Source organism: Saimiri boliviensis, chromosome 13, assembly GCF_048565385.1.
Source record: "Saimiri boliviensis isolate mSaiBol1 chromosome 13, mSaiBol1.pri, whole genome shotgun sequence".
Taxonomy (NCBI): domain Eukaryota; kingdom Metazoa; phylum Chordata; class Mammalia; order Primates; family Cebidae; genus Saimiri; species Saimiri boliviensis.
The window spans coordinates 74194309-74221391 of NC_133461.1; the positions used below are offsets into that span (position 1 = coordinate 74194309).

The 27083-nt window shown below is 39.5% G+C and overlaps 1 protein-coding gene across 2 annotated transcripts in view; it reads right to left on the reverse strand.

Moving 5' to 3' along the window:
- Window positions 1-1123: 1123 nt before the first annotated feature.
- Window positions 1124-27083, reverse strand: part of POLB (DNA polymerase beta) — a 33156-nt gene continuing 7196 nt past the window's right edge. For both annotated transcript variants that reach the window (XM_003942388.3, XM_074383818.1), the window contains 11 exons: window positions 25756-25830; window positions 25112-25170; window positions 21663-21712; window positions 18087-18138; window positions 15337-15391; window positions 15168-15240; window positions 11155-11225; window positions 9684-9770; window positions 3680-3744; window positions 3032-3171; window positions 1124-1369 (listed from right to left, as the gene is read on the reverse strand). In XM_003942388.3, the coding sequence (XP_003942437.1) occupies window positions 1275-1369; window positions 3032-3171; window positions 3680-3744; window positions 9684-9770; window positions 11155-11225; window positions 15168-15240; window positions 15337-15391; window positions 18087-18138; window positions 21663-21712; window positions 25112-25170; window positions 25756-25830 (822 nt within the window). In that variant the 3' untranslated portion in view covers window positions 1124-1274. The remainder of the gene's footprint in view (window positions 1370-3031; window positions 3172-3679; window positions 3745-9683; window positions 9771-11154; window positions 11226-15167; window positions 15241-15336; window positions 15392-18086; window positions 18139-21662; window positions 21713-25111; window positions 25171-25755; window positions 25831-27083) is intronic.

Here is a 27083-nt window from a genome sequence, read left to right on the forward strand (position 1 = left end):
AGAGGGTGTGGCACCTCCTCTCTCTCATTCCTGCTTTCGCCATGTGAAGTGCCTGCTCCTGCTTCATCTCCCACCACGAGCAAAAACTTCCTGAGGCCTCCCAAGAAGCTTAGCAGATGCCAGTGCCATGCTTCCTATAGTCTACAGAACCACGAGCCAATTAAACCTTTTCCTTCTTTTTTTTTTTGAGACAGAGTCTCACTCTGTCCCAGGTTGGAGTGCAATGGTGCAATCTCGGCTCACTGCAACCTCTGCCTCCCGGGTTCAAGGAATTCTCCTGCCTCAGTCTAACAAGTAGCTGGGATTACAGGTGTGTGCCACCACGCCCAGCTAATTTTTGTATTTTTAGTAGAGACAGGGTTTCACCATATTGGCCAGGCTGGTCTTGAACTCCTGACCTCATGGTCCACTGGACTCAGCCTCCCAAAGTGCTAGGATTACAGGCAAGAGCCACCACGCCTGGCCAATTAAACCTTTTTGTTTCATAAACTACCCAGTCTCCAGTATTCTTTTATAGCAATGAGAGAATGGACTAATACAACCAAATATGGGCCCAACAAAAAATTACACTTACAAAGGTCCCTAGTTACTGTATTTTTCTTTGAGATGGAGTCTCACTCTGTCAACAAGGCTGGAGTGTAGTGGTGCGATCTCAGCTCACTGCAACCTCCACCTCCAAATTCAAGCAATTTTCCCACCTCAGACTTCTAAGTAGCTGGGATTATAGACATGTGCCACCACTCCCAGCTAGTTTTCGTATTTTTGGTAGAAATGGGGTTTCACCATGTTGGCCAGGCTGGTCTCCAACTGCTGACCTCAGGCTATCTGCCTGCCCCAGCCACCCAAAGTACTGGGATTACAGGCATGAGCCACCGCACCTGGTTTCTAGAAAATACTGAACAATCTTCCCGAGGCTAGCTTCTGGTTGTACCTTAATTAACCAATTTGTGATCAGTAAGTAGGAGTAACATGGTTTACAGCATAGAGCAGAATGTGAGAAAATAAAAACTTCCATTCAAGATCTGCTATGATCTCATATTTCTCTCTACCAAACCCATAGTCAAGTATGATCATGAATATGAAAATTTAAACATATTTGCTAAATAAGAACATCATCATCCAGTAACAGTACAAGAGATTTTATTGACTACATTGCAAGCTAAAGCATGAAGAAGAAACGATCATTTAAAAACACCAAAGACCCTTACATAGCAAAGGTTAAGAAATAAATTAAGACTCCTATTGGGCTTTGTCTGCCAGGGAAGCTACAGGCCTCATTCGCTCCGGTCCTTGGGTTCTCGGTATTTCCACTGGATGTAATCAAAGATGTCTTTCTCACTATCCACTGGCAGTGGTTCTCCAGCAACTCCTGCAAGTACAGAGGGAAGAAACTTACTGGAAGTACCAGTTTTGTAATTTAGTTATAGAGGGGTTCAGGATTAAGAGCTGTGTGGGACGGGCCAGGCGCAGTGGCTCACGCCTGTAAACCTAGCACTTTGGGAGGCTGAGGTGGGTGGATCACGAGGTCAAGAGATCAAGACAATCGTGGCCGACATGGTGAAACCCTGTCTCAACTAAAAATACAAAAATTAGCCGGACGTGGTGGCACATGTCTGTGGTCCCAGCTACTCGGGAGGCTGAGGCGGAAGAATCACTTGAACCCAGCAGGCAGAGGTTGCAGTGAGCCAAGATTGGCCACTGCACTCCAGTCTGGCAATAGAGCAAGACTCTGTCTGGGAAAAAAAAAAAAAAAAAAAAAAAAAAAGAGTTGTGTGGGATTTGCTTTCAGAAGAAAAAAGAAAATGGTAACCAAGTCAAAAAAAAAAAAAGACACTGGCCGGGCATGGTGGCTCACACCTGTAATCCCAGCACTTTAGGAGGCCAAGGCAGATGGATCACCTGAGGTCAGGAGTGTGAGACCAGCTTGACCAAAACGGAGAAACCCCATCTCTACTAAAAATACAAAATTAGTGGGCACGGTAGCGCATGCCTGTAATCCCAGCTACTCAGGAGGCTGAGGCAGGAGAACTGCTTGAACCCAGGAGGCGGAGGTTGTGGTGAGCTGAGATTGCGCCACTGCACTCCAGCCTGGGTAACAACAGTGAAACTCCGTCTCAAAAAAAGACACTGACCACGTCCGTCCTCTCCCAGGAGCCTGTGCTGAACCTTTGTCTCGTGTGTCACCAGTGCCACAAAGGGAAACTGGGGATCCCAGCTAGGGTCACTCAAGTCATCCTGACTCATAATTATCCTCTCTGCTGGAGCCACTATGTATTATATAAAATAGTCTAGTGAGTTCTTTTGCAACTCAGTTCTTGAACTAGCAGCACTGGCATTATCTAGAACAAGTTTATCCAGACCACGGCCCACACGTGGCCCAGCATGACTTTGAATATGGCCTAACACAAATTCGTAAACTTTCTTAAAACATGATGAGATGTTTTTGTGATTTTTTTTAAAAAAAGCTCATCAGCTATCGTGTTAGTGTATTTTATGTGTGGCCCAAGACAATTTTCTTCCAATGTGGCCCAGGGAAGCCAAAATATTGGAAACCCTTGATCTAGAAGCTTACTAGAAATGCAGAATTCTGAGCCCCACTGCAAGCCCAAGGAATTAGAATCCGAATTTAGTGAGGTCCCCGTGTTACTGGTATGCAAAGTTAATTGTGAGAAGTACTGCTCTTGTTTACCAGAGATGAAAGCCTTATTTTACACTTTGAGGACAAAATGACAAAAATTCATTCTCCTATAGTAAACCACACGGTATACTGTGAAATGTTAACAGGACCCATTAAGCACAGATTCTTTGAAAATTCTTTAAAAGCATGGGGCCAAAGATATTGTGAATGCAAAGTGTGTGGCACTGAAAACAATGATACTTGAGTTCTACACTAACTGGCCCAGAAACTACACTAACTGGCATAGTTACTAGAAGGCTTTTAGGGGAACTACATTTGCTAAACCAAAGTATCTTTGAAAATAACCTTCTCTCCAGATGAGAGATGATCTCTAATACAGACATGGATACTCACCAGTGACTCCCAAGGGACGGATGGTATACTCATTGATTGTGAAGCCCTTTTCTAGGGCATAAGCCCTCATATTCTTATTGAAAATATCACTTCCAGTGAAATAGAGAACACCACAGTAATACTGATCTTTGGGTATCAACCTAAAAAAAATGGACAGTAGATACATTTTTTTTACTATGCTTTTCGAGTTTAGCAAACACAGGACTCCTAAAATTAACAAGGAACAAAATACCTAAAATAAGCCTAAGTGGTCTAATAACTTGGAGAAGTCTATCATTAGGTAGGCTGCTCAAATCACTTCAACCTTGTAATTTGTTTAGGTTTCAGTAAACTTTGTTTTGAAAGAGGTGTGGAGAAATGAAATTGCATTATCACTTATTACAACTAACTTAGCTCAGGCAGGAAATGACTTTTGAGCTGTGGAAGGCATCATGGTGAGGTGCCAATCTAGAGAAAATAAATCAGATTCTGTAGACAGTCGTTATTCTTTACATACTTTGGAGCTAAACATTGCATTTGGCAAGAACATATGGCTCTTGAGGCTAAAAAGAGGCTCTAGATATGAATCTAAACTCTAACATACAAACAGGGAGAAAACGAGACACGTTGGGAAAAATTAACAGGTCAGCAACAAAGTCTGAACAATACCTGATATCAATTCTTCTGTGTGGATATTCCTTTTCATCATTTTTACTGGGAAGTTGGCAAACACCCTAAAATGAATATTTTAAATCATGTTTAAAGATTTTCTAAACTTAAGGCTTAATTTTAATCAAGTAAAACGCAAGGTCATTTTTGTTTTTAGTGTTGGCAGCTCTAGAATTCCGAGCACTTTTAACTTAGCAGCTTCTGTGAGCAATACACTATCACCACCTGTCTATTACACTTCATGAAAATTAGAGAACTACACAAAACGCAAACAAGGATTCTCATTATGAGGATTTGGCCTTTGCATGATTCTAAACAAGAAACTCATCAAAGAAAACACTGAAGATGAAACACAGAGATCAAGATAAACAGAAGACAGCAACGTGGAAGAAACAATCATTATGCAGGAAGAAGAAAACAAAAAACAGCTACCAGTCATAGTCTCAGATAACCAGAGATACTCTATTCATGAAATAACAGAATACTACAGAAATCCCTTGGGGAAAGGTTTAACTCAAAATTTAAAATGATACGTAGCAGAAGTAAAAGAGTTTGAAATTAAAGACATCTCTCAGACACTACAAGGGAGAAAGACATGGAAAATAAGAAAAAAAAAAAAAAATAAGAAAATGAGAGGATCACTTTCTTCCTTCTCCATAGGTGAGTTTGCATTATATGTCTACAATTTTCAAATAAAAGTTATCCAAGTCTGTTTTATCTTTTCCCGTTCCAGAAAGACGGGCAAAAAAATCTGGACTGGTCAGTAACCCATACATACGTAAAACGAGCTATAAACACCACCAAATTTCCAATTAAAAGTGTCAAATGCTACATTCTAAGAAAAATACACAAGTGACAGGCTTCTGGTCCCCAAGAGTGGTCAAGTTAACACACATGCCACTAAAAGTCATACTTTTTCACTCAGTAAAATAGGAAAATTAAAATCTAAACTAATTCTTTAGCTGTTCTTATGCAAGAAAGATTAATGAAACACATTTACCTTCAAAATATGAAACCGACCTTCTTAGGCACTAACAAGTTCCAACTCAACTTCTACCTTCAAGTGGATCAGAAGTCATTTCCACCTGGAATTACCAGGAGGTATTACCTTGCGGATGCGGATGTCTAGATGCCACAGGGAATGATCTCGTTGTTTGTCACATCAGTAATAGGATTTTATCTCATGGCTTTGTTTCTTTCCTCAAGGCTAATTTTATTTCCTGCACTTTTTTTTGAAGTGCTAACGTTAAAGAATTTCTCTGTTTTACTGTAAATTCTTTATTAGATTGAGTGGATTAGCTTTGTTTGGCATTTCATTTGGGCAGCTTCATGCTGAGTATCTGAAATAAAGCCTCTTTCATTTCCTTGGGGTAGCCATGGTATCTCCTATTGTTCCTTGAACTCTTCCTGCAGATATTTCACAGAAAATCACCCAAGGCCAAACTTAACACAAAATACTGAAATTTGGAATGGCACTCACCTTATATAAAACCAACAGTTAAATGCAGAGGAAACTTTTTTTCTTTTGAATGTTTTTATATTCACAGGAAGACAGCTCAATTACCTAAAGACTGTGCCTGGTACATGACGACCTGGAGAAACCATGGCTTTCCTATGGTTTGATTACGATTAGCTTAAAGGAATGTGTGTCTTGAAGATAACTTGAAAAACACATGGATAGGCATACCTTTAAGACTAGTCAGTGGTGATAGCAAGAAGAGGTTTTGCAAAAAACGGGATATGGAATGAGAATGGTTTATTTCACTATGTAAGTTGAATTCATTTTGCAGCCAATTTCCTTTCAGAAGCCTAAAGCTCTTAGCTTCTTTGGATACCTTGCTCATGCTCATTTCCACAGGCTAGCTACCTCTTCCCTCAGATACCTGCTTAGCTAACTCCGTCTGTCTTTTTCTAAGTCTCATGTTCTCAATGAGGCTGCCTCCAACCACATTATTCAATACTGACTCCTGCACTCCCCTCTTCACTACATTCTGTTCTTCCTTTTTTTTTTTTTTTTTTGATCTCGGCTCACCGCAACCTCCGCCTCCTGGGTTCAGGCAATTCTCCTGCCTCAGCCTCCTGAGTAGCTGGGATTACAGGCACATGCCACCACGCCCAGCTAATTTTTTGTATTTTTAGTAGAGACAGGGTTTCACCATGCTGACCGGGATGGTCTCAATCTCTTGACCTCGTGATCCACCCGCCTCGGCCTCCCAAAATGCTGGGATTACAGGCGTGAGCCACTGCACCCGGCCGGGTGTTCTTCCTTTTTAAAAAATACCACCACCCTAACCTATAATTCACATATTTATGTTCACTGTTAACTATCAGTCCCTTCCCATAATCCTCAAATATGAGTTTTACTTAAATTCATGGATACATCCCAAGCTTTGAGAACAGTGCCTGGAATGTAGGAGATGCTTGTACGGATTTGCTGAGGTGACTGAATACAACCTCCCGCCCTGGGGAAGCTCACTTTCCTCATTTCGTTCTCCTTTCATGTTGCGATCCTCTCTCTCTATCCCTTCTTCTGTGTCCCAACCTAATCCTTATCAGGTCACCTTCCTCTCCAGATCCAGTTCCACACAGATGGTATCTTACATTTGTGCAGCTCTTTGTGCAACTCTTAGAAGATCCAGTATCTCTGAAATTGTGCAACTGATTTGTACATCAAATATTTGTACAAATTCCTCAAAGTTTCCACATATATTATTTAACTTTTATCTGCACAATGGTCTTCTGATGCAGGGCAAATATCAATTTTAAAGGTAAAACTCAGGCCTTCTAGAAGTAAATCCACCTCCCCAATGCCACACAGTAATGGAGCCAGAAGAAGACCCCCATCTTCTGTATCCAAATCTATTTTTCTACAATGAAAGATACAAATCACCTCTTAACTGTCTCCAAAACTGACCTGAAAGTTGACCTAGAGTGCTTCTCTTCCTAACAATGATTACAAATGTCAAAATAGCACACTCAAATATGGTATTTTTTAAGTTCCAGGGAATAAAAACCACAGGTATAACATCCAAACTTTGTCAAAAACCACCTGCTAAGATGGATTCCTATGTGGCAACATAAAGGTCTTAGTTTCTTGTTCTTATTGTCACCCGAGTCTTCTATACTTTGAAAACAAATAAACAAAGGCAGTCTTCTTGTTTTTAACCTGTTTTCTTCTGGAAATATGTCTGGGGGATGCCTTTCCTGGCAATATCTCTAGATGTGCTGCCAGATATATGACTGAAAGACTGGAAGGCAAGATAGGGAGGGCATGGTTCCTACAATCCCAGCTCTATCCTACAGTGAGTGGGTGGCTTAGTCTTTTCTGTGGCACATGTACAGTGAGATCTGAACTGCCCTAATGTCTAGCAGTCACTGGCATTTGGCTGCCCTTGCACTTCCCAGGCAAAGGGTTTCCTTTCTTTGATTGAGCAACTACTGGGATAATCCAAGTCCACCACTATCAACAAGATCACACAGACTTGGCTACCCACCTTTCCTTTTCAGGTTATACCCAGTCCACTAGCTTATACTTCTTCCTTTGTTTTTGTTTTGTTTTGTTTTGTTTTGTTTTGTTTTTGAGAGGGAGTCTTTGTTTTGTCGCCTAGGCTGTATGGAGCATGGTAGCAAGATCTCAGCTCACTGCAACCACTGACTTTCACAGAGATGATACTGGAGGAAGAGATTTAGGCCAGAGAGGTCCAAAGAACATGCCCAGACATAGCAAGACACTTTTCTACTGTGCAAACCATCCAACTTGTCTAGTAGATATTGTTTTTAGGATTTCATCTGACTGAATATTCCTTAAATTTAAGATTCATGCACATTCATTTTGAGTGAATTAAAATCCATCTAAATATGAAAAGGCTGTTCATGGGGCATACACAAGCCTTATTTTTAATACCATCTCATGTATGTATATACTTTTGGGCACAGAGTAAGACTACAAAACCTGACAGAGTCAAGAGAACAAATCAGAGATTTAATTTCCAAAGACTGACTAGAACCTTTACTTTACTTTAATCTTTCCAAAGTTCATTTGGAAGCATTGTTAAAGTGTGACCAGCTTAGAAAATACACTTTCACAGCCTACTAATATCACCATGTTGAACTTAATGGTATGATTTTGTGTACATGTGTGGGTTAAATATACACAACACACACTTTACCATCTAATTTTTTTTTTTTTTTTTTTTTTGAGATGAGGTCTTGCTCTGTCACCCACGCTAGAGTGCAGTGGTGCAATGGCTCACTATAACCTCGAACTCCTAGGCTCAAGCCATTCTCCCACCTTGGCCTCCCAAGTCCCTGGGATGTGAGCCACTGGGGCTGACTGCTATTTTAACCATTTTTAAATATACCATTCTGTGGCATTAAGTACATTCACATTGTTGTACAACCATCACCACCATCCATCTCCAGAACTTGTCATCCTCCCCAACTGAAACTCTGTGTCATTTAAACACCAACTCCCTATTACCCTCTCCTTCCAGGCCCCGGCAAACACCCCTCTACTTTCTGAACGACATGATAATTTAATTATCTTTCTCAACTATATTCTATTTTTGGCTAAAAGTCTTGTCAAACCTATGCACTCAGACTTAGTAATTGCAGCATGTCCACTCTTCAAAAGCACAGTCTTTTTCCTTTCAGTCATATAACCGAAGAAAAGTAGAACGTGGAGAAAAATGGACTCAAATGAAGTATATAAGTGACCAGAACACTTAACGACACCTTAAAAAAAGACGTAAGAGGCCGGGCACAGTGGCTCATGCATGTAATCCTAGTACTTTGGGAGGCCAAGAAGGGTGGATCACTTGAGCTGAGGAGTGTAAGACCAGTCTGAGCAATATGGTGAAACCCCATCTCTACAAAAAATACAAAAATTAGCTGGGCATGGTGGTGCGCACCTGTAGTCCCAGCTACTCAGGAGGATGAGGTGAGAAGATTGCTTGAACCCCAGAGGCTGAGGCTGCAGTAAGCTATGTTTTCACCACTGTGCTACAGCTTAGGTGACAGGGAAAGACCTTGTCTCCAAAAAAAAAAGTAGTAAGAATCTTAATTCTAGGCTGGGCATGGTGACTCATGCCTGTGATCCCAGCATTTTGAGAGGCCACGGCAGGCAGATCACCTGAGGTCAGGAGTTCGAGACCAGCCTGGCCAACACAGTGAAACCTGGTTTCTAATAAAAATTAAAAAATTAGCTGGGCGTGGTAGCAGGAGCCTGAAATCCTGCTACTCCAGAGGCTGAGACAGGAGACTCACTGGAACCTGGGTGGCAGAGGTTGCAGTAAGCTGAGATCACCCCGCTACACTCAGGCCTGGGTGATGAGAATGAAACTCCATCTCAAAACAAATAAACAAAATCTTAATTTTAGATTTCTATCTGCCTTCCTGTTAGTGTTCATATAGGACCATTTATTAATCTGTTTTTAATCTACTAGCCATTCATCTTGAATTATTAAGTCTTAATTCCTCCCTAATCAACTTCCCTGATTATCATTCCATGTAACATGTTTCTTCCCCTGAGTATTTTATCACAGACCCTGATGACTTTTCTTTCTTTGGTGTTGAAATAGATTAATACTTTTCATGATGACTTTTCTTTCTTTGGTGTTGAAATAGATTAATACTTTTCAATCAATTCTAACTTAACTTACTGAAGAATTCCGAGTCAGAGAATATGAGAACCATTTGCTATTTTAGGGAAAAACTTACTTTGTGTCAAAGTCATTACCGATACTTTCAAAAAGCAGATTATGCCTAATTAACTATTATGATAACATAGGTTATTTACAAGTGGAGAATTAAAAGAAAATTCTTTCCTAAAATATTCTGAGTAGTTATGAAAATCAGGCATACTGCTCATGATTTTTCTTTCAGGTCTCATGGATAGTCTATTTGTTGACTGTAATTCAAAGCTACCATGAGGTCATACACTCAGAAGGGTTACTGAACAGTCTCCAAGGTTTTTTCAGATGTGCTAACTCTAACAAGTACTTACCATGAACTTTGTCTCACCCTTCGACAGGGTATCTGTGATAAAATGAACTTTTTGTAACTGCTCCACAACTTGATGTAATAATTTTGGCTGTAGAATCATAATTAGGGAATAAGAAAAAGAGTAATTACTTTGTAACGGCAAAAAACATTTAACAATATTTTTAGAGACAGAGTCTTGTTATATTGCACAGGATGGAGACTGTGCTATTCACAGGTACAGTCATGGCAAACTATAGCCTTGAATTCCTGGACCTAAGTGATCCTCCCACCTCAGCATCCAGAGTACCAGAAACAACATCTTGCCTGGCTAAGAAAACTTTTTTTTTTTTTTTTTTTTTTCAGGGAATCGAACCTGGCAAGAAAACATGTATTTTTATTTATTTATTTATTTAAAGATGGGGTTTCACCTTGGTTAGGCTGGTCTGGAACTCCCAACCTCAGGTGATCCACCCACCTTGGCCTCCAAAGTGCTTGGATTACAGGCTTGAGCCACTGCGCCCAGCCGAAAACATTTTTAAAATGAGTTTTCTAATTATTTGTGGAGAAATCTCTATGTTTTTAATGTTCTGACCAAGTACCTTTTCCCTCTAATAGAAAATTCATCTTATCAAATAAAACACATTTTTAGAAACCACTGTTTAAGGTACTATGATTGTTAAAACAATTATTGTGTTTATCTGTTTCCTTAAATCAAAGAGTTTTGCTGTTCTTGAAATGGCTCATGGGAAAAAAATTAATCAAAGAGTCAGCTGTTTCATCTTTCAAAGGCATATGTTCTCAAATAAAAAATGTTTTGCCTTCGCAGGTTTTCTAATAGAAGTAAGGTTTCTCAATATTCCATTTTTTAAGAGAAAATATTCCTTTAATGCAAACCTGATTATAGTACTTCTAAAGTATTTATGACAGACAGTAAATCATTCTAAAACTATTATATCAAACATCATCTCTTTCGGCTGGGCATGGTGGCTCACGCCTGTAATCCCAGCACTTTGAGAGGCTGAGGCAGGCAGATCACAAGGTCAGGAGTTTGAGACCAGCCTGGCCAATATGGTAAAACCCTGTTTCTACCAAAAAATACAAAAATTAGCTGGGCATAGTGGTAGGCGCCTATAGTCCCAGCTACTCAGGAAGCTGAGGCAAGAGAATTGCTTGAACCCAGGAGGCAGAGGTTGCAGTGAGCCGACATTGTGCCACTGCACTCCAGCCTGGGAAACACAGTGAGAATCCATCTCAAAAAAAAAAAAATGTCATCTCTTTCAAATGTCAGACTGTCCTTTGAGCTCCTCATGGAAGAACAATAGGTATCCCTTTTGAGAACTTCGCCTTTCACAGAATTCAATCAGTACAAAGCTCTTCAGCAGATTTTTCAGGAAGGCGAAAACAAAACTTATTCTGAAAATATGCAACTATCATTTAAAAAGTGAAAAACAGCGCTGTGTAAGACTGATTGCATTGATTATAAACTGAGGCACCTGTTTGGTTGATTCTGAAGTGAAGCTTGGATGGGTCAGGAGAACATCCATGTCACCACTGGACTCTGCACCTGTGATGACAGAAAACACATATGAGATTGTCCACATAAATGTATCAGTTGGGCAAATGGAACCAAGCTGATGACACACACAGAAAAGCCTTACTTCTTACAGCCTAACTTTCTATTTCACTGTGCTTCACAGTCAGAATTAGTTAAAAGATTTCAATTTTCTGTCCAACTATTCAGGTGTATTGATGCAGACAGCAGAATCTGTGATGACAACAGTAATCGGCATTAGATATACATTGCATACAAAGGGTTAATTTAATGTGTTAAAAATGCACCTAAGTAACTACTCACTAATGAATTAAAGCAATACTTTAAAAAACACCTATGAACAATCCTATTTGTAAAAATCTCAAATTAAACAATATACCCTAACTCTACAAAGGATAATCAGAAAACACATTTTGGCCGGGCACGGTGACTCATGCCTGTAATCTTAGCACTTTGGGAGGCTGAGGTCAGAGGATCACTGAGCCCAAGAGTTCGAGACCAACCAAGTCAACACAGAGAGACCCAGGTTCTTTCTCTCTCTCTCTCTTTTTTTTTTAAAGAAAACTCCTTTCGATTCTTATAACTGAACTCAATTAATAAATGTTATTACTATTACGGTATCATGGATACACAGCACTTTATAATGATTTAGGTTTTGGTCTTGATCTATACTCTACAACCACATAGCTTTAGGCAAGTTATATACAGCTATTTAAACCTTTCTTTTACTACATTCTATGAAATTATGCCTCCACTTAGATGGAATTTTTTCATTTTACTTTCTTTTTTTCAGTGTTGCAAATGAGGACTCTTCATTCCTCTAGACCTCAGTTTCCTTATATGTAAACTACTAAAAACTACTTCATATGCTATTGTGTAAGTAAGTAAGAACATATGTAAAAACATCGACTATTGTGCCTGGCATATAGCATAAAATAATCCAATCTCTCTCCTCGCTTTCGTTTTGGTTAAGTACAACAATATAGGCCAAACATACTTTTGGTGACTAAAGATCTTGCAGTGTCTTTGTGATCCTCGCACTTTTGGCCTCCCAAAATGCTGAGATTAAAAGCATGAGCCACAGCACCTTAACCAAATATTTAAATATAAAGACTAGGCCGGGCACAGTAGCTCATTGCCTGTAGTCCTAGCACTTTGGGAGGCCAAAGTTGGTGGATCACTTGAGGTCAGGCGTTCAAGACCAGCCTGGACAACATGGTGAAACTCCTTTACTACTAAAAAAACAAATACAAAAATTAGCTTGGTATTGTGGTGCATGCCTGTAATTTCAGCTACTCAGGAGGTTGAGGCAGAAGAATTGCTTGAACCCAGGAGGCGGAGGTTGCAGTGAGCCAAAACCGCACCACCATACTCCAGCCTGGGTAACAGAACGAAACTCCATCTCAAAAAATAAGAACAAGACTAGACTCAGTGTGTACTGGACATACATGGAAGCTATTTTAATAAAGAAAAATTATATTGTCTTCTCTTCATCTCACTTCCTTCTCCTAAAAGCTGCATGTCTTTCACCATCCACCAACAAAAATGTTTCACTTTATTTAAAAAAATCAAACACAAACTGTTTGAGCAAAAGAAGAGAAACAACCCAAGAGTCCATTAATAGGGGACTAAATAAATAAATGAGTATGATACATGTATACAATTGAATGTTATGCAGCTACAAAAAAAAAAAATAAGGGGCCGGGAGCGGTGGCTCATGGCTGTAATCTCAGTACGTTGGGAGGCTGATATGGGGAGTTCGAGACCAGCCCAGGCAACATACTGAAACCACATCTCTACCAAAAATAAAAAAAATTAGCCCGGGATGGTGGCATATGCCTGTGGTCCCAGCTACTCTGGAGGCTTAAGAGGGAGGAACACTTCAGCCCAGGAGGCATAGGTTGCGGTGAGCCGAGATCACGCCACTATACTCCAGCCTGGGCAACAGAGCGAGACCCCATCTCAAAAAAATAAATAAGGAATTTTTCTATATATTGATATGGAAAAATCTCCAGGAAATATATATATATATATATATTTTTTTTTTTTTTTTTTTTTTTTGAGACGGAGTTTCACTCTTGTTACCCAGGCTGGAGTGCAATGGCACGATCTCGGCTCACCGCAACCTCCGCCTCCTGGGTTCAAGCAATTCTCCTGCCTCAGCCTCCTGAGTAGCTGGGATTACAGGCACGTGCCACCATGCCCAGCTAATTTTTTTTTATTTTTTTATTTTTAGTAGAGACGGGGTTTCACCATGTTGACGAGGATGGTCTCGATCTCTCGACCTCGTGATCCACCCGCCTCGGCCTCCCAAAGTGCTGGGATTACAGGCTTGAGCCACTGTGCCCGGCCTCCAGGATATATTTTTAAGTGAAAATGGCAAAGTATAGTATTGTATATATATTATGTTACTTTATGAAAGAAAGGGAGGAGAATGAAGTCAAGATGGTATACTAACATTCAGTTGTATTTTCATGAAGAAACATTGCAAGAATCCACAGGAAGGTGGTTCTTAATGGGACAGTAGTAGGGGGGTGCATAGAGAAAGTGAGACACAGTACAGCTTTTTATATGAAAGCATGTAACCATACAATATACCACAAAAAAGTAAAAATAAAATAGAAATAAATAAATCCAGGAAGGTTGTCATAGCCAACAGAACATGCATTTGGCTTGCTGTGCCTCCAAATCTACATTCTGAAAATACAGAATCCCAGCTCCCACCCAAGGAGATTCTTATTTAGTAGATTTGTAGCAGGCTAAAACGTGTATTTTTTTCTTTTTGTTTAAGTCCTAGGTATTTCTGATGCAGACATACTTGAACAACTGGATAACTTCATTTCTCTCATTTTGCAAGTATGGAATCCAAGACCAGGAGAGACATAATACTGGTAGATTTGGCCTCAGACCCCAGGTCTTTTGACCCCAGTCCAACATTCTTTCTATTGATCAGTGAGTATGGATTAGGTTTTCACTCTCCAACTCTAGATTCTTGCAGCAGCTACCCGGAGTATTTCTGATAGGCCGTCATCTACTTCCCAGACAAAACTCCATAGGTGGCCAAAGATTCAGTTCAGGTATCTACTCTGAAATGTTTTAAATAAGGTCCTTCTACTCCAATTTTAAAAGTTAGTATTTTTAAGCATATATGAGCTTTTCAAAATTTTAAACCAGCAAGACACCAGGATTGTGTGGTTCTTAGTTTGCTCACATTCACATAGTAAGTAGAATAGAACTCTTCTGAAGAACTTGGTTGTTATAAGAACTGGTTTTGAATTGGTACTTCTAAGACATCATTCTTAGCTCTATTACAGAAAACTTGGGCAGGTGGGCGTGGTGGCTCACACCTGTAATCCCAGTACTTTGGGAGGCCAAGGTGGGTGAATCACAAGGTCAAGAGATGGAGACCATCCTGGCCAGCATGGCGAAACCCCATTTCTACTAAAAATACAAAAATTAGCTGGGCGTGGTGGTGCACGTCTATAGTCCCAGCTACTTGGGAGGTTGAGGCAAGAGAATCTCTTGAACTCAGAAGGTGGAGGTTGTAGTGAGCCAAGATCACACCACTGCACTCTAGCCTGGTGACAGGGTGAGACTCTGTCTCAAAAAAAAAAAAAAAAAAGAAAAAACCAACTTGGAAAATAAGGTAAATAAACAAAACTGCCCACAACTTCACAATTATCTAGCTAGACAACCATTACTAGCATTTCAATATACTTAAATCCATTTAATAAATTTTGTTATAACTAGTCATTAAGATATCATTCTGTAATAAAATCAGGATGAATTTCCCCTAGCTACATATTCCCATCTACAAATAAATACCCTTAACTAATGGGTCTTAGTGAGTCTATAAAGTACCACAAATTACATCTTTTTAATCCAAGTTCTTAACATACATTAGGCAATTTTAACATCAGGGCATAAATAACCCAAGATTAGGAAGCAGGTTACCTCTTCTGAAACTGCCACAGACCGTAGCAATGTATTCAGAATCCACTTTTTTAACTTCATTTAGTACAATATCCTAATAGAAGAAAAATTAAGTCAGTATTCCGAAAATGGCTTTTCACCAAGTGACACTCTCAATTCTAATCAAAGAATATAATTTGACACATCTTACTTGCATTTGTAACATCTCTTCACGAGGAATTCTTTTTTCAAAGTCTCCAAAATATCTATAAAGACAGAATAAGTAGACAAAAGATTTTTGTAAAATCTATTCAGTGCTGGCTATGCAGCAGGTCTTTTTTTTTTTTTGAGACTGAGTCTTGCTCTGTTACCTAGGCTAGAGTGCAATAGTGCAATCTTGGCTCACTGCAACCTCCACTTTCCGGGTTCAAGAGATTCTCCTGCCTCAGCCTCCCAAGTAACTGGGATTACAGGTGCATGCCACCACACTCAGCTAATTTTTGTATTTTTAGTAGACACAGGGTTTCACCATTTTGGTCAGGCTGGTCTCAAACTCCTGACCTTGTGATCTGCCCACCTCAAAGTGCTTCTCAAAGTGCTGGGATTACAGGTGTGAGCCACCACACCCAGCTGATTTTTGTAAAATTTAAATCTCCTTAAAAATTAAATTGCCTCAGCCGGGTGCGGTAGCTCACACCCGTAGTCCCAGCACTTTGGGAGGCCAAGGCAGGCGGATCACGAGATCAGGAGATCGAGACCATCCTGGCTAACCTTGTCTCTACTAAAAATACAAAATTTAGCTGGGCATGGTGGCATGCGCCTGTAGTCCCAGCTACTTGGGAGGCTGAGGCAAGAGAATCACTTGAACCTGGTAGGCAGAGGTTGCCGTGAGCCAAGATTGTTCCATTGCACTCCAGCCTGGGTGACAGAGTGAGACTCTGTCTCAAAAAAAAAAAAAATAAATAATAATAATAAAAAAATTGCCTCTTATAACAATTGTTCATGTCATACCAGCAGATCATTCTCATGAATCAAAGCTAGAATGAATTCACTGAGACTATAACAGCAAAATTGGGGGTAGGGTAAATGGGGAAAGGTTTATTCCTAAATTGGATCAAAATCCTTAAGTGTCATTCTTTGTAATATTCCAAAGACCCCATCTAAACTCATTTGTAAATAAGCTACATATTCATGTAACAAGTAAATAGTAAATAAATATATTTAAGTTAGGGCATATTTTCAAAGTAGACTGCTCTCTACTGACAAGGCAAGGGGTTACGATTTACCACTCTTACATCCTGCAAAATTCTATTTTCAAATACTATCTTGCAACATGGATGAACTCAGGCAACAATATGCTTAGTGAAAGAAGTCGGTCACAAAAGACACATATTGTATGACTTCATTTACATTCAGTGCCCAGAATAGGCAAATCTGTAGAAACGAAAGTAGATGAGTAGTCGCCCAGGTCTCAGGTGCGGGTACGGGAAGCGATGGCGGAATGACTAGTAATAGGTACAGGGTTCTTTTTGAGATAATAAAAATATCCTAAAACTGACTGTAGTGATGGTTGCACAACTCTGTGAATATACTAAAAGTCACTGAATTGTATATTTTAGGAGTTGCACAAAATACTAAAAGTCACTGAATTGTATATTTTAAATGGATAGATTATAGGACATATGAATTACTAAAGGTCATTGGATTGTATATTTTAAATAAATGATTATCGGATATATGAATTACATCTCAATAAGGCTGTTAGACAAGTATTAACTAAGTTTGAAACAACGTCTAAGCATATGCTTCAGCATGATGAAGCGCTTGTTCAGACAAGTCTTAACCAAACCAGTTCTTCAGAAGACCTCCATTTACTACAGAAATGCCAGGAAAGCAAGAACCATACCATCCTGGTCTCTTTCTGGCTCAAGATTTTGGAATGGTAGTATAAGTTTAAAATACTATGGTAGGTTGGGTGTGGTGGCTGACGCCTGTAATCCCAACATGCTGGGAGGCTGAGGTGGGCGGATCAACGGGTCAGGAGATCAAGACCAGCCTGACTAACATGGTGAAACCCCATCTCCACTAAAAATACAAAAATTAGCTGGGCGTGGTGGCACGTGCCTGTAATCCCAGCTACTCAGGAGGCTGAGGCAGGAGAGTCACTTGAACCTGGGGGGCAGAGGTTGCAGTGAGCCAAGATCATGCCACTGCACTCCAACCTGGGCAACAGAGTGAGATTCCATCTCAAAAAAAAAAAAAAAAAAAAAAAAAAAAAAAAATTATGATAAAGCATCAATAGGAAAATTCAAAAGGTTATTAGGACTGAATCACCAACAACACTATAAAATGCCAGAAGAGATACATAGAGTGCTCATGTATTGTAACTATAAATAATTAGAAAGCAGGTTCCCAAACTGTATCTGGCATACAAAACAATTATTGATGCTGATATAGAAACATGCCTAATAGTTATTCCTGTATAGTTATTTAGGTGGGAGGTTTTTCTTTTTTTTAAATTTAGTTTTTCACAGTCATGTCCTATCTTCAGGTGGATTATAAACTCCTTAAAATCTACACTGAACCTCTCTGTATCTTTACCCCAGACCTAGTGCAGTGCTTTGTACAATGTGAGCATGAAATAAACACCTGCTGACTGGCTGATACCCTCAGTCCTCGATACTTTAAAAGGAAGTTCCCTGTTACAGCAAAATAAATAAATAAATAAATAAATAAATAAATAAATAAGAGAAATCCTTAAAACAAGTAAACTAGAAAGCAAAAGCGAAAGCACTGTGAACACAGGCAGATACTCCAAAAAATTCCACAAATCTTAGCACTTCTGAATAGAAAAATGGTTTGGTTTATCTAAGTTAGAAGAGTCCTTGTGGTGTATAAAAGAATATCTATAAACATTTTACTTTTATATCTCAAGAATCAAAAGAAAATTTGCTGTCTTACTTCAGCCCAATTCGCTGATGATGGTTCAATTTGTCTTCGTTTTTTCTGAGATCTGTATAGAAGATAAATAAAGTTGACATGTTAATTCAAATGCTTTTGGGGGAAAATGCTAAACTCAATGACCCTTTTTTACAAAGAACCACCTGGGGAACAAATACACCGAAATGTCTGAAAACACAATGAGACAAAAATTTCAGATATGAAGAGCTAGATAAAAGTGACTCTTCAGGCCGGGCGCGGTGGCTCAAGCCTGTAATCCCAGCATTTTGGGAGGCCGAGGCGGGTGGATCACGAGGTCGAGAGATCGAGACCATCCTGGTCAACATGGTGAAAACCCGTCTCTACTAAAAATACAAAAAATTAGCTGGGCATGGTGGCACGAGCCTGTAATCGCAGCTACTCAGTAGGCTGAGGCAGGAGAATCGCCTGAACCCAGGAGGCGGAGGTTGCGGTGAGCCGAGATCGCGCCATTGCACTCCAGCCTGGGTAACAAGAGCGAAACTCCGTCTCGGGAAAAAAAAAAAAAAAAAAAAAATGCCATCATTTAGGCCGGGCGCGGTGGATCAAGCCTGTAATCCCAGCACTTTGGGAGGCCGAGGCGGGTGGGTCACAAGGTCAAGAGATCGAGACCATCTTGGTCAACATGGTGAAACCCCGTCTCTACTAAAAATACAAAAAAAATAGCTGGGCATGGTGGTGCGTGCCTGTAATCCCAGCTACTTAGGAGGCTGAGGCAGGAGAATTGCCTGAACCTAGGAGACGGAGGTTGCGGTGAGCCGAGATCGCGCCATTGCACTCCAGCCTGGGTAACAAGAGTGAAACTCCGTCTCAAAAAAAAAAAAAAAAAAAAAAGTGACTCTTCAAATCAATGTAGTAAAACCTAAAGGCTGATTTCATGGTCCTTTTTATTTACTGAACAAAATTTTAACTAGCGTTACATAACAAAATAGTAGATAAAACATAATAGAATCAGGCCAGGCACAACAGCTCACGCCGGTAATCCCAGCACTTTGGGAGGCTGAGGTAGGTGGATCGCCTGAGGTCAGGAGTTCGAGACCAGCCTGGCCAACATGGTGAAACCCCGTCTCTACTAAAAACGCAAAAAATTAGCCAGGTGTGGTGGTGCGCCCCTGTAATCCCAGCTACTCGGGAGGCTGGGACAAGAAAATCACTTGAATCTGGGAGGCAGAAACTGCAGTGAGCCAAGATCATGCCATTGTACTCCAGCCTGGGTGACAGAGTGAGACGTCATCTCAAAAAAACAAAAACAAAAACAAACAAACAAAAAATAATCACATCAAACTTTACTGACTATAGCAAAAAACAACCTTATAAGAATCAATATGGTTTAATTTATTGTTAAGAGCAGTAACCATAACTTCTAAATATTTTCTGATTAACTAGGTTTATTTATATTGTTCATTTGTTCATGCACCCGTTCATTCCATTAGTACTGAGTACTAGATTTGTGCAGTCATTGTGCTAAAAATCCTGTTGAAAGGAAAACTATTACTATATCTTCATTTTTTTAACTTAAAAATTGTCAGAACATCCCATATTAAGTCTAAAAAGTGACTCGGTTCCATTCAGGTGTTCCTTTACTGGGCATGAGTCCAGCTGGGAGCCTCATTAAAGAAATAGCAAGGGGGAAGCGCGAGGAGGAAAAAAAAAAAAATAGCAAAGATAAGCATGCTTCAAAAGCAATGTCTATAAGCTCCCTTATATTCACAAATACACATATTCCCTCTGGAGATATAAATTGCAGAAAAATAAGCATCTTCATGAAACATAAAGCAATTGATATTTCCTATGGTTCTATGCACACAGAAAACACTAAAGTATATGACTAAACCTGAAGTGGAAATACTGAGTGTATTATATAGATATATATATAGTTACAGATATCAATAGTTGTATTACCTATCAGTGAATTATGAAATATAAAAACCGCAACAGTAGATCCTTGACACTCCCAAAAGATGCAACTCAATACCTCCAAGAAACCCATAGATTCGTGACCCCTTTAGCCAATCATTTCTCTCATGATTGCAGCTGTCTACACCACAAGCAGCAAAGTATAAACCCTCTAGAGATACATATGTAGAGTTCATTCTCCAGCAATGTGGCTCACACAAATTCTTAACTTAGTACTATTACTAATCATGCCACATAAGAGTTGGTTACCATTTCTAAGTAGTACTTACTACGTACCAAGAGCTCTGCTAACTGCTTTACATGTATTATTGCATTTAATCATATGAAGCGCAAATACCCATTCTGTAGGTGTGAAACTGAAGCAACACGGTCATCCCACTCTAATAAAGTAGTGGAGGTGGGATTCAAAGCCAGGTCAGTCTCCAAAACCTGTCTACCTAAACATTGGGCTGCCTGCAAATAGCTGAACTCACAAATACTGAATCCCAAATGCTGTGGATTCGCTGTAATGAATTTGTATGTCTACATACACCCACAAAAAGCATGAAGAGTTGCTAAAGGATTTTACATGGAATTACGTGTAAAGGATTGCTATAGGAAAATATTTTATAATTACTTGTTAAGGCTCTATTTTTATCACTTCTTTGAAAGCAAAAATTTCTTTAATAACCATTACATTCATGCCTGTAATCCCAGCACTTTGGAAGGCCAAGGCAGAGGGATTGCCTGAGCTCAGGAGTTCCCAACCAGCCTGGGCAACATGGTGAAACCAGTCTCTACTAAAATACAAAAAAAAATTAGTCGGGTTGTGGTAGTGAGTGCCAGTAGTCCCAGCTACTTGGGAGGCTGAGGCAGGAGAAGTGCTTGAACCCGGGAGGTGGAGGCTGCAGTGAGCCAAGATTGCACCTCTGCACTCCAGCCTAGGTGACAGAGCAAAACTCCATCTCAAAAAAATTTTAAAAAGTTTAAAAAATTACGAATACACATCTCTTACAGAATCTTTCTCAATAACATATAACAGCTTTTAATCTGATGTAAGATTTTATTGCCTAAAATTTTATTAAAGAAACAAAGGCAATTTATATATTTGAAAAATCAGCAGATGATAACTATTTCATTGCTTTTAAGCCAAGAGGTTGGTTGTTGTTCATCTTCTTCTTCTTTATTTTTTTTTGAGATGGAGTTGCACTCCAGCCTATGCGACAGGGTAAGACTCTGCCTCCAGGGTTCAAGCAATTCTCCTGCCTCAGCCTCCCAAGTAGCTGGGATTGCAGGCACCCACCATGCCTGGCTAATTTTGCATTTTTAGTAGAGACGCGGTTTCACCATGTTGGCCAGGCTGGTCATGAACTCCTCACCTCAAGTGATCTGCCCACCGCAACCTCCCAAAGTGCTGGGATTACAGGCTTCAGCCACCATGCTTGGCACTGGGTCTTGGTCTTCTTAGTTTTCTCTGAGTTATTTACAAACCTAAAAATGTTTATGATGGTTATATAAACTATACCCTATATCTATTCTACTAGAGAGTTAAAAAGAAAATCTTATCATTTGTATCTACTGATTGAGAATGTGTTTTTCAAGTTGAAGTTTGTTAGAGTGTTAATGGTCCTTCTGGAATTAATGATCTACAGTCATACTCACCTTCTAGTGTTTTAATTCCTTCATCTACAAACTTCCTTGCAGCAGATGGACTACAAAAAGAGAAGCATTATCTTAATATTGGGGGAAACTTGGGATACTTGTAACAACCATGTCTTAATTGTAAGAACAGTTGCTATTAAGCTAAACAAGACCTGCTAAAATGTTGCATGGCTACTTTGGTAATATTCAACTTTATCCAAAGTATTAATTCTTGAAACTTCAATTTTTAGGAAGACAACTATGAACTCACACATGAAAAAGATGTCTAAGCAGCTGCTGTCATAGGGCTCATGTATGGACGGCATTTGAAAACTGTTCATTCATTGAACTAAGATTTACTGAGGGCCACTATGTGCCACATAGTCTCCTGGGCACTGAAAATATAGCAGGAATAAGAATGTAAGTGGGTAGATAGAGACAACAGATACACAAACAAGAATAATATTAGGTGGATAAATTAAAATCGGATGATATAACAGTGTGGCTGTCCTACTTTAGACTGCGTGGTAGAAGGTCTTTGAGATGATATCTAAGCTGAGGTCTGAATTACTAAAGAGCCAGCTACACAGGGGATCAATGGGAAAAACATTTCAGGCAACGGAAACAATTAGTGCAAGGGCCTAAGGCTGGCATGAGCTTGGCCTATTCAAGAGAAGAGAAGGCCGGGCGCGGTGGCTCAAGCCTGTAATCCCAGCACTTTGGGAGGCCGAGGCGGGTGGATCACGAGGTCAAGAGATCGAGACCATCCTGGTCAACATGGTGAAACCCCGTCTCTACTAAAAATACAAAAAATCAGCTGGGCATGGTGGCACGTGCCTGTAATCCCAGCTACTCAGGAGGCTGAGGCAGGAGAATTGCCTGAACCCGGGAGGCGGAGGTTGTGGTGAGGCGAGATCGCGCCATTGCACTCCAGCCTCGGTAACAAGAAGCGAAACTCTGTCTCAACAACAACAACAACAAAAAAAAAAAAAAAAAAAAGAGAAGAGAAAAACTAGGATGCATAGATTTAAGTGATGGTATGAGGAGCTATGGAGCAGTAGACAGGTGTTACATTCTACTGTGCTGTTGGAACTGTAGCGGTAGGTTTGGATTTTATTGAGTGCAATGGAAAGCTATTAGAGGACACTGCACCAAGCAATGATAAAATCTGATTTAGGTTTCTTAAAGATCACTTTGTTCATATAAATAAATCAGAACGTCAGAAATAATTGAAGATATAGGAGGGGGGCACAAGGAACTTTAGCGATTAGCCCAACTTCTCTCTCATTTCATAAGGAAGGACACTGAAACCTAGAAAGATATTGCGACTTGCTAAGGTTACAAATAAAGCTGGTGGTAGCATTGGGACCAGTACCCAGATTTCCTGACTCTCTTCTCACTGTATCAGTTTACAGCATAATAAAGCAGGATCAAGGAACAGAAAGAAAAGCATACACACATATATAAATACACAAGCACAATAGTCTAAGTGTTTCGGGACAAATAAACCTCTATCATTCAGAAAGCTATGCAAACGCCACTGCATTGTGATACAGAAACTGATACTGATGTCAGGAAGACAAAGCAGCATAGAAAAAACAAAACTGAACTGGGAGTCAGAAGATATGAGTTCAAATCTGGCTCTGCCATGGTTACTCATATTCTATGTTCAACTTTCAGTTCTCTCGCCTAGAAAAAAAAGGATAATGGATGCTCTGTAAAACATCTAGCTTTTCACACCTATAATCCCAGCACTTCTGGGAGGCCGAAGTGGGAGGACTGCTTGAGGCCAGGAGTTCAAGACCAGCCTAGGTAATATAGAGAGACCTCTTCTCTACAAAAAAAAATACAAAAATTGGCCACACATGGTGGTGCAAGCCTGCAGTCTCAGCTACTTGAAAGAGTACTAAGGCGGGAGAGTCACTTTACCCCAAAAGTTCAAGGTTATAGTGAACTATAACAGCACCACTGCACTCTAGCCTGTATGACAGAAGGCTATCTCCAGGAAGAAAAAAAATTTTTTTTTAATTCTTATAATAAAAATTGTATAATGGCCTTTAGTCCCCAAGGAGTCATGCTCATTTTTTCTGTTTTTTGTTTTTTTGTTTTTTTTGTTTTTTTTTTTTCAGATGGAATTTCACTCTTTCACCCTGGCTGGAATGTAGTGGCACGATCTTGGCTCACTGCAACCTTTGCCTTCTGGTTTTGAGCGAGTCTTCTGCCTCAGCCTCCTGAGTAGCAGGGATTACACGCTCTTGCCACCACGCCTGTCTGATTTTTGTATTTTTAGTAGAGACTAGGTTTCCCATATTGGCCTGGCTGGTCTCAAACTCTTGACCTTGTAATCCGTGCTCAGCTTGGCCTCCCAAAGTGCTGGGATTACAGGCGTGAACCACCGCGCCCGGCCATCATTTTCAATATACTAGGTTTAAGAATTTAGTATGTTGACTGGGTGCAGTGGCTCATGCCTGTAATCCCAGCACTTTGGGAGGCTGAGACGGACAGATTACCTGAGGTCAGGGGTTCGAGACCAGCCTGACCAACATGGAGAAACTCTGTCTCTACTAAAAATACAAAAAATTAGCTGGGTGTGGTGGCACATGCTGGTAATCCCAGCTACTTGGGAGACTGAGACAGGAGAATCACTTGAACCTAGGAGGTAGAGGTTGCGGTGACCTGAGATTGCACCATTGCACTCCAGCCTGGGCAACAAGAGCAAAATACCGTCTCAAAATATATATATATATGTTTAGAATAACTTTCGTGAAAATGCTGCCACTTAAAGAACGAATCATTATATTCAAAGGAATGCACCATTCCATAAAGATGAGAGCACTACAGTCTTAATATTTCAATGTTAATCTTTACTTCAGCCAGTGTCAAAAAAGGCCCCCTTGGTGCTAACTCAAATTTTAAGATAGTAATCTCTTCATTATAAAACGTTTGAAGCCAGGCAAGGTGGTGTGCACCTATAATCCAAGCTACTTGGGAGGCTGAGGAGGAAGAATCACTTGAGCCCATGAGTTTGAGACCAGCAAGGGTGACATAGCGACCCTGTCTCAATAAAAAATAATAAAATATAAAAAGCTTGAGGGCTTGTCCCAATTTCATGAGGTGCTATGATAAACATGCTAAGAGAAATGAAAGAGGCCAAGCTGGAGCAGGCAACAGATGCACACAGAGCAAGCGGCAGCCCAGTTTAGAGGAAGGAGAGGTTCTCGGGGCTGGGGAATCAAACTGGTTTCATGAAGGAGGTAACATATCCCTTGGATGGGGCTTTTACAGTAGAAAGCATTGTCTGAAGAACTGACCTCAGATCATAAGCTATGGAAGGATGAACCGTATGGCTAAGGTACAGAGGTGGAGAAGTACAGGTTTTGAGAAATAGCATGTAAAGCATGTAATTTACTTGGCTAACATGAAAAATAAAACCAACCAATGACTGTGTCTGCTTAAAAAACAGTTCTTACCCAATGCCACTAACTCGAGTCAGGAAATTGATGGATGAACTCGTATCATCTTGCCGAATCTTTAAGAAAAAAAAGTCTAACTATAATTCTTTGAGGACTTAAATGATCTTATTGGAAACATACCAGTGTGCTAAAAGACATGAAGGACCATCTACATTTGCCTGGATGATCCACACAAAGTTATTCACAGGTAACCTAGGGAGTTATAGGTGAATAAGAGTAACTGAAGATGTCTCTTCTCTAATTTATCCAGTACTTTTAAAAAGGTCTATTCATAACAGATCAGAAGTGATATAATTATATCATAGGGGTGAAATAAAACCATAAAAATGCTTGGGAGAGTTTTTATGCATAGAAAATCCTAAAAGATAATAATCTTTTAGTTAAAGTTTATAATCTCTTTTCTGAATAGTACTGAAAATGATGAACTAACACTCTCTTGAATGCCACATAAAACAAGTGGACATTTTATAGAACCATATTCAAAATTTTAAAGATAGAAGAGTTAAAGCCATCGACTCCACTCATCTCTTTTCTTGTGAGTCTCACTAGAGTGAGTGGCATCAGTCACCCTGCAATGATGTTACATAGTGGTCATAAAGGCAGACACTATAATCAATGAAGTAAACAAGTTAAAATTTTACCTTTTCCAGTTTACGTAATTTTCCAGTTGCTAAAAACTCATCAATTTTTTCAGCAATTTTTGTTCCTACTCCAGGCTACATGGAAAATTAGAAATATAACAGACATATGAATATAATGCTTACCAAATCACTAAAAGATAAAAGTAAAAAGCAGAAAATGAAAAAGAAATGAATATCACATGACAAGGTTTGAAATAATGAACATGGAAAACTGAACCCCAGTAAAAATTAAATTCTCCCAGAGACAGAATCCTACATGACTGGCAAAAGGGAAACCCTAACAAAATAATTATAAATATCTCTTATTTATTTAAAATTAACTTTTGTTGTAGAAAAATTAGAAAATACAGAGTTACATAAAGAAGAGTATTCACTTGTCAGTTTCATTATCCTGAAATGTCAAATTATCTGTAACCTCATTCCCCAACATTTGGTATATATTACTTGACATCTTTTCTGCTTATATATATAGGCAGAATTAGATGTGTGATGTACATACTTTGTTCTTAATACATCGTGAGCAAATTTCCATACCAATAAATAAATACAATAGTATCTTTAACAGATGCACAGTATATCATTGTATAAATACATAATAATTTAATTAGCAAATACCCTACAGGTAAACATGCAGATTGTTTCCAATTATTTGACAGTATAACAATATTCATAAATTTCCTTTAGAACAGAGGTTGTCAAGCTTCTGCATACATTAGCATCACATGGTAGAACTTGTTAATAACAACACAGAATGTCAAGTCCCACCCGAGAGTTTCTCATTCACCACGTCTAGGGCAGGGCCAAGAATATGCCTAAGTTCTCAGGGGATGCTTGATGCTGCTGGTCCAGACACTTTATTCTAAGAATCACTGCTCTGGAACTGCACATTCCAACATAGTATACTAGCTACATATGACAATTTAAGTTTGGATTGATTACAATTTAAAATTCCATTCTTCAGTCATGACATCCATATTTCAAGAACTCAATGGCCAAATGTGGCTCATGGTTGCTGTATTGGGCAGCACTTCTCTAGAATCTAAGTTCTAGGAGAGCAGAGATCTTGTCTTTTCACTGCTTTATCCCTAGTAACTGACATAGAAGTGATCAAAAATTATGAACGAATGAATCCTAGTAGATACATATCTCTTATTAGTTTCCTTAGGAAAAATACTTCAAAGTGGAATTGCTAGGTCAAAGGATACATACATTTTGACAAAGCAGACTTCGGAAAGGCTGTAACAACCAACACTTTCATGGGCAGCAAATGAGTATCCTTTTTTACACAGCTTTCTCCACATTGCCTGTATTTGATGGGCACTATAGAG